At 69.7% G+C, this 18350-nt stretch overlaps 6 protein-coding genes across 6 annotated transcripts in view; 3 read left to right on the plus strand and 3 right to left on the minus strand.

The window, feature by feature from the left end:
• The window catches only part of AURANDRAFT_67751 (hypothetical protein), a gene marked incomplete at both ends in the record, with an annotated part of 6454 nt that extends 3037 nt beyond the window's left edge, over positions 1 to 3417 (plus strand). Inside the window, 2 exons of the mRNA XM_009043289.1 lie at positions 950 to 1202; positions 1663 to 3417. Of these exons, the coding sequence (XP_009041537.1) occupies positions 950 to 1202; positions 1663 to 3417 (2008 nt within the window). The remainder of the gene's footprint in view (positions 1 to 949; positions 1203 to 1662) is intronic.
• A 1503-nt stretch (positions 3418 to 4920) lies between these two features.
• On the plus strand, positions 4921 to 8361 carry AURANDRAFT_67752 (hypothetical protein; the record flags this gene model as incomplete). Its single annotated transcript, XM_009043290.1, has 1 exon — positions 4921 to 8361. One exon carries the CDS (start codon positions 4921 to 4923, stop codon positions 8359 to 8361), a length of 3441 nt encoding a protein of 1146 aa, XP_009041538.1.
• Positions 8362 to 8461: 100 nt separating this feature from the next.
• On the minus strand, positions 8462 to 10186 carry AURANDRAFT_67753 (hypothetical protein; the record flags this gene model as incomplete). The annotated part of the gene is made up of 3 exons (XM_009043304.1): positions 8462 to 8507; positions 9174 to 9626; positions 9696 to 10186. The coding sequence occupies 3 exons, from the start codon at positions 10184 to 10186 to the stop codon at positions 8462 to 8464; spliced, it is 990 nt and encodes a 329-aa protein (XP_009041552.1).
• Positions 10187 to 12244: 2058 nt separating this feature from the next.
• On the minus strand, positions 12245 to 13552 carry AURANDRAFT_67754 (hypothetical protein; the record flags this gene model as incomplete). The annotated part of the gene is made up of 1 exon (XM_009043303.1): positions 12245 to 13552. One exon carries the CDS (start codon positions 13550 to 13552, stop codon positions 12245 to 12247), a length of 1308 nt encoding a protein of 435 aa, XP_009041551.1.
• A 1402-nt stretch (positions 13553 to 14954) lies between these two features.
• On the minus strand, positions 14955 to 16526 carry AURANDRAFT_67755 (hypothetical protein; the record flags this gene model as incomplete). Its single annotated transcript, XM_009043302.1, has 1 exon — positions 14955 to 16526. The coding sequence occupies one exon, from the start codon at positions 16524 to 16526 to the stop codon at positions 14955 to 14957; it is 1572 nt and encodes a 523-aa protein (XP_009041550.1).
• A 523-nt stretch (positions 16527 to 17049) lies between these two features.
• Positions 17050 to 17661, plus strand: AURANDRAFT_67756 (hypothetical protein; the record flags this gene model as incomplete). Its single annotated transcript, XM_009043291.1, has 1 exon — positions 17050 to 17661. One exon carries the CDS (start codon positions 17050 to 17052, stop codon positions 17659 to 17661), a length of 612 nt encoding a protein of 203 aa, XP_009041539.1.
• Positions 17662 to 18350: the final 689 nt, after the last annotated feature.

Below are 18350 nucleotides of genomic sequence, written 5' to 3' on the forward strand. Positions count from 1 at the left end.
AACGCTCCTGCCGTTCGCGCGGTAGATGCGGACGGTGAAGCGGCGCGTGTCCGCGCCCGTGCGGTCGAGAGGCGCACCAGGACGACGGGGTCCCCGGGGCGGTACTCCTCGTTGTCGTGCGTCCGCGTCGCGCGGTCGTCCGCGACGACGTAGCCCTTCCCGCCGCTCCCGCGCTGCTCCATGACGCGCGCGAGCAAAAAGGCGTGCGTGCTGCCGCCGCCCTCGCGCTGCGGGCGCCAGTAGTCGCCCGTCTCCAGCGCCACGAAGTCGCCGACGTTCAGCGACTCCGCGAGCGTCCACCGACGGCCCCCAACTAAGGGCTGCCCCGCGGCGGCAACGACGACGGGCTGCCCGTAGAACCGGCCACGTTCGCGGCGCACCTTCGGCTGTGCGCGAAGAAGTAGAGAGTGCGCGCCATGGTCCAAAACCCATGATCAGCAGACCATGCAAACGACGCTATCGACACCGATGTCGATTTCGAGCGGCTGTATCTGGGCTGAAATGCGCCAATTGCGCATTTCAGGCGAGGCGCTGATTGGCTACGCAATGGTTCCAGCGCTTCGCTCCGCTGGAGGCGGCCAGGACCGTCCCCCGCGGGCGCGCCCCCGCGCCACCCACGTCCCAGGGGGGCCTGGGACACGTCCGGCCAGGCGCCGGGGCCGAAGACGTCAACCCTGAATTAAACGGAGTTTCAGGGGGGAGTCGACCGCGACCCTCTAGAGCCTAAGGTTGTTTGTGCATACTTCCTGCGTCTACCTCATATTTAGGGGCAGCTTTGACGCGTGATGGACCCCCTGGATAAGATGCAAACAGGCAGCCTCTCGACGATGATGCAACGCTAGATGACGATGCGACCGTTGCTCGTCTTACTCGCCACCGTCGCGCGCGGCGCCGATGTGCAGATCCCGAAGACGGCAAGATTATGGATCGCTACCGAAGACGTCCCCAGATCCAAGTCGCTCTACGCCGAGGCGCACTGTCCCGGCTACGACGACGTCTTCGTCGTGCGCCTCGCCTGCGACGACGAGCGCGTCGAGGATGGCTACCACCGCTTCTTCATCGAGCGGGCGGAAGCCTGCGGCGGCCCACCGTTGGCGTCGATCGTTGGCCGCGTCGACCTGCTGCGGACGACGGCGACGACGCTACTCGGCGGCGCCCTCGACGGCATCCTCGACCGCGTCGACGCTCTGCTCCTCGACGACGTGGAGACCCACGCCTGTGACGACGCCGTCGCGGCCGCGGCCGCGCGCGGCCTCGGTTTACGTAACTCGTCCGCGTGCCGTCACGCGCGCCGCGCACGGCTCCTCTACGGCCCGCCGACGGCGGACCTCTTCGCGTCGCTGACAATGTTCCTCCCGCGCGACGCGGCCCGGCGGCGGCCGGCTCGGACGACCTCGTCGTCGCCGGGCTCCCGAACCAGCTGCCGCGGTGCCGCGAGGACGGCGAGCCCCTCCCCGCGGAGGCCCTCCGGCTGGACGGTCGGCAAGACCAGCACCACGCTCTCGTGCGTCCCGCGGAGACGGAGCGGCTGATGCGCGCGCCACCGGAATGCGCTTACCCGAACCGCGCGTGGGTCTGGCTTCGGCGTCCCGCGGCCGCGACGATGTTCGAGATGTTTTGACCGGGAAGACGATGAAGAATCGCCACCGACGCGCTTCGTAGGTCTGCTTCTCCGATGGCGCGGCCTTCTGCTTCGTCGGCGCCGAGCTCGTCGAGGCCGTCGTGGCGCCGCCGCGGTCCGCGGGCGCCGTCGTGCCCGTGGCCTGGTCCCTCTACGCGGACTCGGACCGCGACATCATCGTGATCTTCGACGTAGCGGTCGCGGCGGGGCCCGGCGTCGACGCGGCCGCGACGGCGGCCTGGCTCTGCGCCGAGTCGGCGCCCCGCGTCTACCTGCGGACGCCCTGCGTCGCGGGCGACGTCGCGCGGCGCCTCGACGCGGCGGAGCCGCGCCTCGTCGACGTCACGCTGCGCCGGCCGATCCGGATGTACGACAAGCACGACGGCTCCTGGGTGCGCACGGGCGTGGGCACCTACGCCCAGACGGCCGGCGCGGCGCCGCCAAAGATCGACGTCTGGTCCGGCGTCGCCATGGTCGCGGCGGATACGGACTTTGGGGGGTTGGGGTGCCGGCCGGCCGAGGCGGCGCGCCAGCGCGTCGCGGTGCTCTTCGTCGGCGAGGTGCGGTTGCGGGACGCTGACAGCTTCCGCGCGCTGCAGGACGCGACGGCGGGCTGCGACGGCTTCGTTGCGACGTACGCGCGGCATTTCCCGACGGCTCGCGAGCTGTTCGGCCGCCCGGACCGCGTCGTCGGCGTCGACGGCGCCGTCGCCGCCTGCGAGATCTGCGGGCAAAAAGGCGGCGGACGCTTGATCTCCTGGGTCCAGCTCCAGGCGGCGCTCGACGCCTTCGAGCCGGAGCTGCGACGCTACGACGTTTTGGTGAAGACGCGGACGGACCTCGATTTCCATCCTCCTTACGCGTCGCTCGTCCCCGCGGTCGGCCGCGTCCACGCCGAGATTTTTGTCGAGGTCGCCTACGCGGCGCCGCCCGTCTTCTATGCCGCCTTTGGGAACTGCGTCGACCGATTGATCAAGCCGTGGTTCGCGCGCGGCGACGGCTTCGGGTTCTCCCGACGCAACTCGACGCGGCCGGTCTACGTGCCCCTGAATTGGACGAACGCCCTCGAGAGCGACCTCACGGCGCTGCGCTGGCGCTGGCTCCACGTGCCCGAGCGCCTCGGCGGCGCCATCGCGACGCCGCGCGATTTAAAGCGCGTCATCTTCGACCATCTGCCCGAGCTCGAAGGCGCCAGAACGGGCGAGCCGGCGGTCCTCGCCGACGCGATGGAGGCCTGCGCCGTGAACGAGTTCGCGTCGGCATTGTGCGGACAGTTCGGCCTCTTTTCCTCCGAGACGTTCATGGCCTACGCCATTCTCCAAGCCGCGCCCGCGTGCCTCATCGCCGGGCGGCAGAACCTGTCGCCGGGCAATCTCTACAGCCTCGCGGAGGACCGCCACGCCTTCACCTGGGCCGCGGACGACGACGAAGCGTGCCCCTACGCCTTCGACGGCGGCGCGGCGCCGCCGGCCGCAGACGTCGTGCCCGGGTTCGCGAGCTGCGCCTACGCCGCAACCTTCGACGATGCCACGCGGGTGTCCGTGACCATCGACGCGACGGCCGACGCGGCGAATGTCGAACGCGCCGCCCAGGACCTCGCGCGCGCGATCCCGGCCGCCGTCGCGGCCGCCGCGGCCGCCGCGGGCTGCGGCGCCGCGTGCCGCGAGGCGCAGCTCGCGGCCAACATCGAGGGCGAGCGGCGGGCCTGCTTCGCCGCGGCGGCGAAGCGGGCCGCGGACGTTGCGAGCTCCGACATCGCGTCGATCGATCTGTATGCCTCTGAAGTAAAAAAATAAAGAAACCAAGCTAATCATGTGGCTGAGGAAGGTAGAGGGAAATACCCCAAACTAGGGTAACAAGGAACGTCGAGGTCAACGTTAAGGGTGCAGTGTCATCTCCATAGTGTGACGTCGCGAAAGGCGCACTACCAGCACCTCGTGCCAACGGGGCTGCCTCCCGGCGAAATGGGGTAGCAGACTTGTGGCCTGGGGTAGGTGATGGGGGGTGTATGTTTGGGGTAATTTGCGAGACGTCTGTCTCGAAGGTGCAACTCGTCGGTCGGCTCGGCGCGAGGTGTTCAGAAAGTTTCGCGCTATGCGCAGTCCCAGCGACCTTGCACGCGGGGACGCGCGCGCGGAGGTAGGCGCGAGCGACTAAATTTAATGCATCCATGCCGTCGCTCTCTAAAATCAGCGGAGCCAAATACATAGAGCGAGCCGCCAGAATGCTCAATAAGCCAAACATGACGCACCCGTTGGAAAGCTCAACGGCTTCACCAATCCTATGTTGCTCTGGACCTCCTGGCATCTTGTGGTCGGGTTCGGTCGCCGACGCGAGGACGAAGGGGCCGTCGTCGAACGGGGCTGCCCCATCGCTTCGGCGCCTCGGGCGGAACTCGAAAGCGCCGCCGGAGCGGCGGCATCGTGTGCGCCAGCGAGGGCTGCCTCACGACGACGCCGAGGCCTGGGGGCGCCGCCGGTCACGACGTGAGCTCGGAGTGCTGCGTCTCGCAGTCGAGATTGCGCGCGCGCGAGTTGGTGACGGCCGCGGCGCGCGGCGCGCACCGCGCACCAAACGATCATCGACGCTGCGATGGAACTGATATAGTGCAGCAGGAACAGGCGTTGGAGAGCATGTTCGCGCCTCGGTCATCCCAAACCCCCACGCGCGTAGCGAGAAAGGGGGCAGCTCCATAAGCTAGCGGAACCAAATACATACAGCGAGCCATTAACAACACGTAAAAGCAGGAGCTCAGCCCTGCAGCTAAGGATCCACTAACTAGAAGTTTAAGCAAAGAGAGTGAACTCGGGCTTTGGGGTCTGGGGTGGTAAAATTTAAACCAAACCGACTGGGGCGTACTCGGGGGGACCTCGGGTGACTTCCCCTGGGTCCCGGGCTAGTTCCTGGCACCTACTTTCTGGGCCAGTCGGTCGGTCGGTCGGTCGGTCGTCGTCGTCGTCGCCGCCGCCGCCGCCGCCGCCGCCGCCGCCGTCGTCGTCGTCGCGCGTGGCCCGGCCGCGGAACATGCCAAACGCAGCGTCAGATATCGTTCAACCATCGTTAGTGTCGGATCATGCATAGATTTGTTCTCCTCATGGTGAAGACGGGCGCAGGAGCGGCCACCACGGGAGCCGCAGGTGCGGCCCCCTGCGCTGGGGCTGCTGCCATATTAGCCAGCGACGCTACCAAGGGGATATAAATCTAGATACTATTTATTACCCTTGAGCGAGCCGCACACCAAATTGCAAGCAAAGCGGCCCTCATGTACGGTTGCCACTTGGCGCGCGTCTGAGCCGCGCATGGTGCGCCGCCTGCTGCTTGTCGGCGCCGCAGCCGCGGCCGCGCGCATCGTCTTCCCGGCGCCCTACGCCGTCAATGTCGGCGGCGACGCGCTCGTCGACGTCCTCGTCGAGGGCCCGGATCCGGCGCCCGCCGAGCTCTGGGTCGACGGCGTCCGCGCCTGCCCGGCGCCCGGCGCCTGCGACAGCGACGTCTGCCCGGTGGCGGGTGACGTCGTCTGCGAGGTCGCCGAGGTCGCCGACGTCCGCGGCCTCGACGACGGCGCTTTCGTCGGCGTCCGGACGCGGTTCCGGCTCTCGGGCCTCGACTTCGGCGCGCGGGGCCTGCAGGACGGCCGCGCCGGCGAGGCCGTCGTGCTGCGCGTGGCACCGCCGCGGCCGGCGCTGAATATAGGCCAGTGGCACCTGGACCCCGGCTCCTTCGGTGACTCGGCCGACTGGCGAAGGCTGGCCGCGAAGGCCGACAACCTCCGCTACTTCACCACGCTGCGCCTCAACGGCGCCCTGGGCTGCGCGTCGCTGGCTCCGGCGCTCGCGCAGATACTCGTCGACGCGGCCTTCTTCGACGCCGAGTCGCTCGGCCCCGACGGCGACTGGGTCACGGCCGCGGTCCTCGGCTCCCTGAGCTGCGCCGCGGCGACGCGCGTCGTCGTCTTCGGCGACGCCTGCCCCGCTGGCGTTTTGCGCTGGGCGAGCGTGCTACCGCGGGTCGACGGCCGCGGGCGATCGAGGGTCGCGGACGGCGACGCGGCCGGGGGCTGCGGCGGCTGGACATGGGGCCCGCGGCGGCCGGCGACCTTGACTGTCGTCGCGCCGAGGAGGGCCCTGGAGGACGTCATTGCCGAGGACGGCGGCCCGCTCGCGCGAATCCTAGGCATGCCCGCGGCTCGCGGTGGCGCAGCGCCCGCGCGGCCCTCGTCGGCGACGTTGCTGTGGCCCGCGGGCGTCGACGGGCCAACCGTCGGATTGGCCGTGGGCTCCGCGTGTTGCGCCGCGGCCGCGCGGCTCTTCGGCCCCGATGAGCCGCTGCTCCTGGGCTTATTGCCGGACTTCACGTTCCTGGGCGCGCTGAGCTCATACCCGGAGTCGCTCCACTTCCAGATGGACCTCGAGAGGCCCGCGTCGGCGCGCGCGGTTCGCGTCGTCAGCGACGCGGACGCGCGGGCTTTTTGCCACACGCTCGCCGGCAACGACACGCTCGCCTTCGTGGGCCCCGTCACGGCGCCCGTCGTCCTCCACGCGCTCCACGTCGCCGCAGGTTACGCGGACCCCGTCCACGCGGGCCAGACGCCCCGGGCGCCGGCGGCCGCGTTGTCGCGGGTCCAAAAGGCGCTGACCTTTCGCGTGCCCGCGGCGCTGGCGTTCGAGGCGCTCGGCGCCGCGGGGTTCGAAGGGCTCGGCGGCCGCTCCCGCGACGCCGCTTTCGCGAAGGTCTCCGACTCGGACGAGGCCGCGCGCGAGTGTCACTTCTCGGCGCTCGTGCGCGGCGGCGCGGCGCCCGCGGCCCTCGGCGCCGTCTGGCGCGTCGGCGGCGAGCTCTGGGCGCACGGCGCGGCGCCCACGGATGCGCCGTCGAACTCGTGGTCCGCGTGCTTCGTCGAGGAGCTCGACGGGACCCGCCAGTTCCACGACTACCTCGACGACGAGGGGGCCCGGGGGGCGCTCGTCGGCTTGAAGGGCCTGCTCGAGGCGGCGCTGGCCCTCGCGCGCGCGAGGGTCGTCCACCGCGACCTCGGCTCCTGGAATGTGCTCGTCGATTCTCAGGACAGAGTGCGCGTCGTTGACTTTGGGTGGGCCGCGGCGCTCGACGACGACGGCGTCGCGTCCGCGGCGTCGCCCTTCGGCGACGCGATCCACCGCCACACGGGCCTGCGGCTGAACTTTAGGCCGGGCCTAGGGCCCCCGCTCAGCGACGGCGCCGCGGTCGCGGACCTCGCGCGGCTCGCGCGGGCCGCGCTCGACGGAGCGCCGGGCTTCGAGCGCGAGGCGGCGGCGGCGGGCGCCGCCGCCGACGCCCTCGACGCGCACGGCGCGCTCCACCCGGGCCTCGTGGGCTTCGAGGCGGGGCTGGCCGACGCGCTCGCGACGCTCGCGGCGCCGCCGGCGCCGGCGAAGGCGCCGAGGACCTACGCGGCGTGCGCGCCGCCGTCGGCGCGCGGCGCGGGCGACGGCTTCCACGTCCTCGTCTTCTGGGCCGTGTCGCGGCCCGCGTGGGCCGGGCTGCTACTAGCCGCCGAGGCAACCGCGAAACTTGTCGCCGTCGTCCAGCTCGCGCCGGCGCCGACGTGTCAGCGCATCCAGCGGCTCTACGGCCACCAGCCCCTGGCGTCGCCGATCCTTGAAGGCAAGTGCGGCTTCGTGGACGGCAAGGGCGAGGCCTTGGTGGTTGTCGCGGACTTTGGTTCGCCGAGCCCGCTCAGCGCGGATGACGCACCGGGCCCCGCGGCGACGCAGGCGGCCGCGGACGGCCGCGCAATCTCGCTGAAGCGGCGCCTCCGCGCGCGGCATCTCGAGCTTGACGTCCCCGTGCCCGACTTCGTCCACGGCACCGTGGACCGCTGCGAGGCCGCGCGCGACGCCTTCTTTTTTACGGGACGGCGCCTCGCGGACCTCGCGGCGCTCGCGGCGTCGGACCCGCCGGTCGTCAACGGCCGCGTCGTCGTGCGCCGGCGTGCGGGCGTCGCGGGCGACGACAAGACGGCCGGCGGCTGGGACAGCTTCCGGGACCTGCTGTTCTACCTGAACGCGACCGTCGCCTACGTTGTCTACCGCAACGGCGCCGCGTGCGTCGCCGGCCGCTGCGGGGACGCGGACCTGTTGGTGGACGACCTGCACGCCGCGGTCGTGGCCGTCGCGGCCGGCGTCGGCGAGGAACCCTCCTCCTGGCCCGGCGCGGGCGCGACACGCTTCGAATGGAGCGAGCACCACTACGGCACGGTCATCGCCGGACGACGGGGCTGGGTCGAGATCCGCCAGTGGGATGCCGACGAGGGCTTCGGCGACAGCGCGCCGAAGCGGTGGCGCGGCGACATCCTGAAGCGGCGCGTCTGCGACGGAGATCACTGCGAGCCGGGACCGCTCGACGCCTTCCACACGACTTTGGACCGCGCGCTGGTGCCGAGGGCCGCGCGGCCGGATACGCCGAAGCTCGACGCGCGCTACGTCCCCGTGCTGCGGGCCGCGGCGCCGCGCCTCGGCGCCGCGGCGGTCGCCCTCGCGGCGGACCTGCGCGTCGGCGCCCTCGCGGCGTACCACGCGGCCTTCCTCGCGGCCCACGGCTACCTCGAGCCGGGAGCCGACGCGGCGCTCGCGGCGCTCGCGAATCGCACCGACGCTATGCCCATCTTCCACAAGCCCGGCGCACTCGCGGCGCCCTTCGACTCGTCGCTTCACCCGGAACTGATATCCGTTCCACCGACATTCAACTTGCCAGGCTTCTAAAATTAAAGAATACTACCTAGGTATATTTACTAGCCTACTGAGTAAACTCAAGTTCAAGGCCTAACCTGGCGGAGGGCGACCTCTCGAAAGGCCGGTGTCGTCACCGATTCTCGACGCGGAGTTTTCGAAATCGATGCGGTGCGAGCCTGAGGGACGAAAGTCCACTGTCCGAGCCGCGCAAGTCCACTGTCCGAGCCGCTAACATATCCAGCCGGCGGGATATGTTAAAGGCCGCTTCAACCTGGGCTTCAACCTCAAACCTTGCACTTCAACAGGGACCTCAACACCGCCACTTGCCCTTCAAAAGGGACCTCAACACCGCCGCTCACGCCTCGCCGGGGACCTCTGACGCGCCGCCCACGCCTTGCAGTTTGCCCTTAAAAGAAACTTGAAGGGCAATTTACCAAGGCGAGGCAGTGGGGTGAATCAAAATCGCAAAATCGTAAGGGGTTTGGGGTATTTCGGGTCCGCGGAAGGGTTCTGGAGGGCTTCTGGAGGGCTTCTGGCACGTGGCATGGGGCGGGTCGCGCGCCCTAAGGCGTGGGCGGCGCGTCAGAGGTCCCCGGCGAGGCGTGAGCGGCGGTGTTGAGGTCCCTTTTGAAGGGCAAGCGGCGGTGTTGAGGTCCCTGTTGAAGTGCAAGGTTTGAGATTGAAGCCCAGGTTGAAGCGGCCTTTAACACATCCCGCCGGCGGGATGTGTTACCGCTAGCACAAATCAACACCAGCCGCGCCGCGGCCCACAAAAACGTGCCCTACGCCGGCGGAGCGGGCGCCTCCCCGGGCGGGGCGACGTGGCTTCCGAGGGGCGAGACGAGGTAGGGTTCGCCGCCGCCCGGCAGCCCGCGCGCCAGTGCACGGCGCGGAGGCGGGAGTCCACGACGTCGATGCCCGAGGCCCAGAGGCAGGCCTCGCGCGTCACGTCTGTGCGCACGACCTCCTCGCCCTCCGGGTCGAGCTCGTAGACGCAGGGCTGGCGACCCGCGCGCAGGTGCACGGCCGCCGGGTCCTCGGCCTCCCGGGGGCCCGCGAGGGCCTCCACGGAGACGCTCCTGAGGCGCGCGGGCGCGCCCGCGGGCGTCAGGTACGCGTAGGCAAAGCCGGTGCCACCAGCGCGGTCGTGCTTCTCCGCGCCGAGCCAGTCGACTGGCGCGGCCTCGGGCTCGGCAAAGAAGCTCGCGTCGAAGCCGGCAATCCTGGCCGCCTCGGCGAACGCGCGGAACGACAGCGGCGCCACCCACTCGAAGCGCGCCGTCGGCGAGTGATACCTGGTGCGGGGGTCGCGCGGCCGCCCTTGGTTACTTCACACGACACGGCCCGCGCGCCGGAAATTGTACGCGAAGACGGCGTGCGCGCCGCGGTGCATCCTGCAAAGCCGCAGCACCGTCTGCTTGTCCAGCACGTACTCGAAGGAACCCAGGAACGCGAAGGCGGCGACGCCGTCGCGGGCCTCGCCCGGCGCGAGCAGGAAGGGGAATTCGAGGCGGTTCACGTCGCACAGCACGGCGCCGATGCCGTAGCCCGTGACGTCCGCCGCAACGTACGCCGTCGCCGGGGGGAGGAAGCGCCGCAGGCCACCGCGGCCGGCGCCGACGTCCACGACCGTCCCGTTGGCATCGTGCGCGCCGTGCCGCAGCAGCAGCGCCGCGGCCGCGTGCTGCCGCTCGGCGCCGTCAACGAAGTGGTCGGCCTCGGACCAGAAGACCGTTGCCTGGCCCTCGGCGGGTTCGGCGCCGCGCCCCACGCAGTCCGTGAAAGCCGGACCCGGCACTGCGACGTCCCGCGCGGCCGCGAGCGCGAGCGCGAGGCAGCGGGCGGCGGCGCGCATCGCACCAGCAGCAGCTCTGGCTGTATACGTGGAATAGAAAGAAAGATCTATTTGTAGCTAACAGTCTAAGAGAGGGAAATTGGGAAAAGGAGGAAGGACCCCCATACTAAAGTGGGGACCTGCTACTATGCGACGGCGACGGCGGCGGACGGGTCGCTCGTGTCCGCGGCGCTCTTCCTCCGCCACGGCGCCGTGCTCCACTACCACCTCTCGGGGTCGCGCGCGGCGGGCTACGCGCTCGCCGGGCCCAGCGCCATCCTCGACGCCGCCGCGCGACTCGGCGCGGCCCTCGGCTGCGCGACGCTCCACCTGGGCGGGGGCCTCCGGCCCGGCGACGCGCTCGCGACGTTCAAGCGCGCCGTCGGCGACGTCGTCCTCGACTGGACGCTCGGCACCTCCGTGCTGGATCCGGGCGCGTTCGACGCGCTCATGGCGATCCGCGCGGGCGCGGTGCACACGGACGTTGAGGGGGGGAATTGGCCAAATTGGCCGGATTGGCCGCGTTGGCCGAATCCCATTGGCCACGTCCAACGGCGATTGGCCGTGCGTCCGATGGGCTTCGTCCGATCGTCCGATCTGGCCGATCGTCCGATCGTCCGATCGCGCCGATCTGGCCGACGCGTAAAAACCGACGGTGCGCGGCGTCGCGGGCTTAGTACGAGGACTACCAGCCGGAGAGGCCGTCTCGAGCGCCGGGGTACGGGGGGTAAAATTAAAAAAAAAAAATATTGGGGCTTAGGGGAGGTGCCGGGCGAGTCCCTTCGGGTCCCCGGCGAAGCCCTTGCAACCTACTTTTGGGGGTCGGTCGGTCGGTCGGTCGGCCGCCGCCGCCGCCGCCGCCGCCGCCGCCGCCGCCGCCGCCGCCGCCGCCGCCGTCGTCGTCGTCGCGCGCGTGGGAGAAATTCGAACCCAAGTCAGCCGTAGGGCGACCGCACAGAGATGATGTGTTGTTCCCATGTCCTGTGAAGGCGTATAAATCCGGAGCTGCAAAAATCGGGTGGGGACGCGCGCCGCAGTCGCAGTGATCGATGTCTGCAGAACGGCGGCAGTCCGCGGATCGGAAGTTCTGGTTCATCGGCGTCGAGGTCTTGGGCGGGTGGGAGGGCGGCGTTGGCCACTCCCATGGAATCGACGCGCTCCGGGCCGTCGCCGCTCGCGAGCGGGCTGCCCCAGACGCTGCCCACAACGTCGCGAGATCGTAGCCAATGGATGTCTTTTACGTCCAATGGCCGGGGGTCGCGTCCAATGGCCGCGGGTTCGTCCAATGGCCTCGTCCTTGTCCGATCGCGGTTGGCTCTTCGTCCGATCGTCCGATCGCGGTTGGCTGCCGTCCGACGGCGTACGTCCGACGCGGCCAATCCGGCCAATTTGGCCAATTCCCCCCCTCAACACGGACGTGGTCGATGGATCCGGGCCATTTCGACGCGTCGAGGGGCGATATGTCGGTCCTGGTGCAACAAAAAGGGAGCGGCGCTAGGGCGATCGCACAGGGACCTTGTTACGATGGGATCGCACCAGCGCCGCTCCCTTTTTATGTCCATCATCGCGCGCGCGCGCGTGGCAGCCCCGGCGGTGCGCGTCCGAGTCGAGCGCTCCGAGTGGTCGTGGCGGTCAGCGCCGGGCCCAGCGGACGATCTACGCGGCTGAGGCACTCGAGGGGTGTCTGAGAGGGTCTCGAAGCGGTCGCGGGTGTCCCCAATGCGCGTTTCCCGGTTGTTCTTCCGCGGCGGTGCACAGGGCCGCGGTGATGAGCAGGGTTCTTTTCATCTTACTTGGTCGGGGCTGCCGGCTATGCTACCGACTGCCTACTTGACGGCCCTGACACAATCCAATTCCCCGGGGCTGTGTCTCTTTGGGCGGGTGGGGTGGTGCATGCGGTCGAGGGGTGGTCCACCGCCGGCCTCCTACGTATTACAGTCACCATCATCCCCCATAATTTACATTGCCTTGCTCCGTTACTATCGCGACGTCACACTAGGGAGATGACACGGCACTCCCCCGTAACGTTGCCAATAACGTTCCTCATTACCCTAGTTTGGGGTATCTCTCTCTAGTTTCCTACACGCGCTGCTCCGTCGCGGGCCCGGGCTTGCGCGCGTAGACGATGAGCCACTGGTCCGGGTAGGAGACGACGTAGCCGAGGTGCCAGCCGCCGACCTCGTACTCGACGTCGACGAAGCCGATGTCCTCGAGGTCCTCGACGACGCGGTCGAGGTCCGTGACGCGGACGTCGTGGTCGCTGTTCGTGCCGTTCGCGTCGAAGACGTTCGCGTCGTAGGGCGCATGTCTGGCCGGGTCCAGCGGCGCCTCGTGCGGGGCGCGGTACACCATCTGGAGCGACACGAGGCCGCCGGGCCGCAGCGCCGCGAGGATGTCCTCGAGGATGCCCCGGCGCACGACGTAGACGCAGATGTGCTGCAGCGCGATCGTCGACATGACGAAGTCGTACTCGTCGACGGGCGCGGGGGCCCGGCCGTCGGCGGCCGCGAGCCCCGCGCCGGCCGACTGCCACGCATGGAACTTGGACCGGTCCCAGCCGTCGCGGCCGACGAAGGCGAGCGCGCCCTCGACGTGCCGCGCCACCAAATCGCAGCCGTCGACGCGGTCCCAGGCCGCGAGGCGCAGCAGGTTCGCCACGTTGCGGCGGCCCCCGCAGGCGACGTCGAGGGCGCGCTTCCCCCGCCAGACGCGCGGGTCCCGCACGACGGGCTTCAGGATCATGCCCCAGTACTCCGCGGCGTCGTTGTGGATGACGTGGTTCCCGGATACGAGCTCCTGCGCCGCGGGGTCGTAGAATTTGCGCTGCATGGCGACGTAGCGCCGGCAATTTTCCACGTTGGGCGCGCGGCAGCCGGGCATGGGCCGGTCCTCGCCCGCGGCGGCGCGGTCGACGGGCCAGGGCGGGAGCGCCGCGTCGGCGGTCGTCGGCGGCCGCGCGGCGGCGGCGGCCGCGGCGGCGGCCGCGACGTCGCGCGCGCCGTCGACGTCCCAGGCGCGGAGCGCCGTCGACACGTCGCCTTCCGTCGGCGGGGAGCCGCGGGCGTCGCGCGGCACGAGAATCTCGCCCACGGCCGCGATCTTCACGATCAACCCGCGCGCGTCGTCGGCGATGGTCACGCGTCTGCGCCTCAGTTCCGCGAGGAGGCCCGCCGCCGCGCAGTCCGCCGACGCGCAGCCGTCGAAGCCGAGCGACGGCCAGTCGACGTTGAGTTCCCTGAAGTCCGCGAGCAGCGACGGCAGCGCGCGATGGTCGTCGAAGACGACGGCTTCGTCGACGTCGTACTCCGTCTCGGCGATGCGGACGATCATCGGCGCGCCCGGGGGCAGCGCGAGCGCGAGCGCCGCGACGGCGCCGAGCGCGCGCATATCAGGAGCAGAATCTGATGTTGGCTTTTCGATCAATACTACTTTTTGTTAAATAGGAAATAAATAGGAAATAAATCTGGAATCAGTTTATGCTGGAAACAACATGCCTATAAGTAAGATGTAGCGAGATAGTAAGCTCCGACACGGGGAGGCAGCCTAGTTGGACTGCCCTGCCGTGTGAGGGTGAACTATCGAGGTTACGCAGTGGCGGTACAGGCTCCGGCTCTGCGGAGGCTCCCCCAGTAGCGTGGCTTCCGTAGAAACCACCCGTAGTGACGCGTTCTAAGACGAGTCCGACGCGTTGGATGGGAATCCGATGTCCAATCCGACCACTCGATGATCGCGTTCCGCGCGGCGGCCGCGCGTCGCTCCGCGGCCGCATTCGCGCGCGAATAAAACCCCGAAAACGGTACCTCCGGGGACGACCGGACAACCGAGCGACGACGCTCGCCGGCGTCTGTCGGTGGGGTGTCGGTGGCCATTTAAGTGGGAATGACCCCGCGTCGATAGCCGGACCTGACTCTACCTGACTCTCCGAAAGTCAACTTCTCGTCAGACGCTCCGCGCCGACCAGACCATCAACGGCATCAACTTCAAGAAGGGCCGCCTCCTCGTCTACTGCCACGACCTCGCCCGCGTCCACGACGACCCGGCCCGCCGCACGTTTGAGCTCGAGCCGACGCTCCGCGCCGTCGAAGCTCGGATGGTCCGGAAGACGGGCGTCGAGCTCGACGACGCGGGAGACGCGCCGGCGCCCGCCGACAAGCCCAGGACGGGCCTGTCGGCGGCCTTTGCCGCCGTCGACGGACGCCTCGTCGTGCTGTCCGAGGCCGAGAACGCCAAGACCGTCGCCGCGTGCGACGGGTGACTCCGCGCTCGCCGTCGTCTCCCGCCGCGCGCGTCCCGCGCCACAGAGCACCTCGCAACGATCTTTTAGCAGAAACTCATAAAAGAGGCTAGATCGACGAGGAATCGGGGTGTTTCGACGGGACAACGGTCCTTTAAGCGCGGCTATGGTTTACCCCAAAATCGGGGTCTGCTGGGGGTGCCTCCGCGTGGCGGGAGCCTCGAGAGACGCTCGCGCAGAACTTCGACGTCACGGAGTTCATGGACGTGAAGACGATCCGCGGCGAGATCGACAAGGTGCTCACGGAGCGCATGACGACGCTCACGCCCCTCCGCGTGAAGCACATGATGAGCGTCGTCATCCGGGAGCACCTCGGCTGGCTCGTCGTCTGGGGCAACGTCTTCGGCGGCCTCATCGGCGTCGCGTCCTGGCTCGCCAAGTACTGAGGCCTCCTAAGGGCGCGTTTATTTTTTTGAGGGGCCGGGCCCGGGGGCCGCGGCGCTCTATCGGTTGCCTCGAGACCCCCGGCGAGCCACTCGTTCCTTGTGGACGCGGCTAGACGGCACGGCCGGCTCGAGCCTCAATCCACTCGACCCCGCCGCCCCAGGTCACCGCCGCGCGCGCGAGGAGGTGGCGCGCGGAGCAGCCGGCGACGCCCTCCATGAGCGGCGCCGCGCGGAAGTAGAAAGGCGACGCGAGGACGTCCGGCGCGAAGGACCGCGCGCAGAGCTCGGCGGCGTAGGCGGCGCCGGGGCCGCCGCCCGGGCGCCGGCACGCGGCGCGCGGGCCGCACTGCGCGTCGAGGAACGGCACGCGCGGCGGCCGTTTGTCGTCGTGCGACGACCAGGGCCCGAAGGCCGCGGAGCCCGGCCCCTGGCCGTCGACGCCCAGGGTCGCGTAGCGCAGCGCCGCCGCGTAGGCGTCGCCGAGGCGCGCGAGCGCGTGCGCGGCGCCCGCGCCGTCGCGCGCGGCGACGGCCGCGTAGAGCGCGTGCGCCGCGCTGCCGTCGTCCCAGGCGGGCGTCGCCGGCGCGGCGTCGACGAGCAGGCGGCCGGCGGCGTCCCGGGGCGCGGCGTCCCGGGCCCAGGCCTCGAGGTAGGCGTCGTAGGCGCGGCACGTCCACGCGAGGAAGTCGAGCGCGCACTCGGCGAACGCGTCGGAGAAGGGCTCCGCGGCGCGCGCGAGGTCCCGCGCGAGGTCCAGGCCCTTGTAGAGGTGGCGCTCCGCGCGGTCCTGCGCCGGTAGGGACCGCGCCATGGCGACCTGGAACACGGGCGCGCAGACGGGCACCGCGGCGACGCCGTTGACAAAGGTCGCGTTCGCCGCGTTGGGCACGTCGCAGGGCCAGCCCTCGCCGACGCTCGCCCGCGGGCAGACGCCGGCGAGGTTGTAGCAGTGGACGACGTCGCGCGTCCGCGCGAGCGCCGCGGGCAGCGGCGCGGTCCAGCGGAGGTCCGGCCGGTGCTTGGCGACCCAGGCGTACTGTCGGCCCGCGGCGGCCTCGGCCGCGAGCACGTGGCCGAAGCAGAGCTGGAGCTTCTGGAGCTGGCCGCCGGTGTCGTCGACGACGAACTGGGCGATCTGCGGGAAGCGGTCGAAGGCGCCGCGCCACGCGGCGTCCGGCGCGGCCGACGCCTGCGCGCCGCCGAAGACGAAGAAGAAGTCCGCGGCGCCGAGGGGCGCGACGGCGTCGGCGATGGACGCGGCGACGCGGGGGAAGGTCCTAGCGAGGCCCACGACGCAGTGCGCGCCCGCGGCTGCTTCTGTTGTTTGGAGGAGCGGCGGCGCGAGCTCCGCGCACGCCGTAGCGCGCCCGAGCTCCCGGCACCGCGGCTCGCGGCGGCTCCGGCGCCGGTACTCGTCGGCGGCGCAGCGCGCGCCGAGCATGTCCGCGAGCCGCTCGGCGACGCAGCCGACCGTGTCGCAGCCGGCGCCCGTCGCGAGGCCCAGGTCCTCGGCGAAGTCGCGGGCGCCGGCGACGAGCTCGGGGCGCTCCGGCGGCGGCACGGACGTCTCGAGGCGCCGCGCGGCGCCGTCGACGACGACCTCGATGTGGCAGCGGCCGCCGTCGTCGCCGCGCGTCGGGATGAGCAGCAGCAGGGCTGCCGCGACGAGGCGCCGCGCCATCACGGAGCGCGAGGCGATGCCGAAGCGCGCCACGTCCCGTGCGATGTAGGCGAAGTACAATTGTAGGCAGAAGGCCGCCGTGCGCGTGCTGCGTATTGACGCCCGGGAGGTCAAGGGCGACGGCACGCCGCGCGCCGCGTCGCTCTTCTGCGTCGACCGCTTCTCGTCGGCTTTTATCTCCACGATCCCCGTCGAACGGCGCGTCTTCTCCGCGCCCGAGTGGGGCGAGGCGTGCGCCTGCTACTTCGGCACGCCGAGCCCCCTCTGCGAGTCGCTCATCGGCCGCACGCTGCCCGGCGGCGCGAAGCTCGACGCGTACGGCGCGAAGCTCAGCACCGAGCAGTCGATCCTCAACCTCGAGTCGCGGCGCACGAGCTACCACAACGCGGTGCTCGCCCAGATTTACGACTCGGTGCGGCAGGCCGGGCTCCTGGCCCAGCGCGAGCCGCGTGGCTTGCTCTTCTCCACGGGCCTCACGGCCGCAGGCCGCGCGCGGCTGGCTTCGGAGCGCGAGGCGGCCGTCATGCTCGGCGACGCGCGCGACGCCACGGCCGGCGACGGCGCGGGCGTCATCCGCGCGGCGCTCGTGCCCTTCTCCAACGTCCAGCGGCGCGTCAAGAACGTGACGCCGGACCTCGCCGTCGAGCTCATCGACAAGGTCCGTCGCATTTTCGACGTGAAAACGGTTGCCTGGTCCGCCGCCGACTCGAACTTCTACTCCACCGCGGCGTCCGCACGGAGAGGCGCGTCGCCCGTGGACAAGCGGGCGTCCTTCGTCGACAGCGAATACAAGGCGCACGCGAAGCAGATCGACGTTGAGATCAACGGCGTCTCCGACGGCCCGATGCTCCGCGCGTTGAGCTCCCTCGGCGGCTGCGTCGGCCTCGTCTTCGGCCAGTTTTCCGAGGCCTCCAAGGACGTCTCGTCCCTGCTCGCGGACGTCGCGACCGCGCTCTCCGAGTCGCGCTGGATCTCCATGGGCTGCGCGTGCCCCGACCAGGCGAAAGCCCTGCTCAGCAACGAGCTCCACCGCGAGTGGGGCACCACCGCCGCGAAGTACCGCGCGCGCTACCTGATCTCCGGCCTCAAGTTCGCCGACGGCACCTGGAAGTCCAAGGCCCGCGCCCTAGGATAAGCAGTGACGCCTTCCTACGCCTCCCTTCGCTGCTCTCTCTCCCTTCGATTCCTCCCTGCGACGCGGCTAAGGATAAGCAGATACGCGTCGCCGATCCTACCTACCCACTCACACCGAAGCGCGAAAATATAATTGCTGGCGCCTTGGCTTCAACGAGTTTTTGTGGCTATTTTTCTTGCTTTTTCATCGCTTCCCACGCAGATAATCCGATGATCCTATTGATAGGGGTTCCAATATCTGTCGCCTTGACAGTACTCGCAACAAAATGGACTATTCTATGGCGCCATATGCCCCATCCCTTTGGCCCGAAAAGACCACCCTTAAAATTAAAAAAACGAGAGAAGATTATCTGAGCCTGCGCAAGGGTCTCGCCCGACGGTAGCCCTAGGTGGGTCGCGCGCAGCCGCAGCAGCGTGGCGTGCAGGCGGCGGTCGAGCACCGACTTGCCCATGCCACGAACTCGCCGCCAAAGCGCCAAAGCGCCAGCTCCCACGTCGTTCCCTCACCCTGCGTGCACAGGTCCGCCTCGCCGTACTCAGGCGTCACGTACACGTCGGGCCACGGTAAACCAAGCTTTCGTGCCCCTTTCGAATCGTCGGCGCCTCTTTTTTTTTTTTTTTTTGTGTGAAAAAGTGAAAGTGCGCATCCGGACATCCGCGACCGAGAACATGGGCGCGTACCGCAGCTCG

This window comes from Aureococcus anophagefferens (genome assembly GCF_000186865.1).
Source record: "Aureococcus anophagefferens unplaced genomic scaffold AURANscaffold_49, whole genome shotgun sequence".
Classification (NCBI taxonomy): domain Eukaryota; class Pelagophyceae; order Pelagomonadales; family Pelagomonadaceae; genus Aureococcus; species Aureococcus anophagefferens.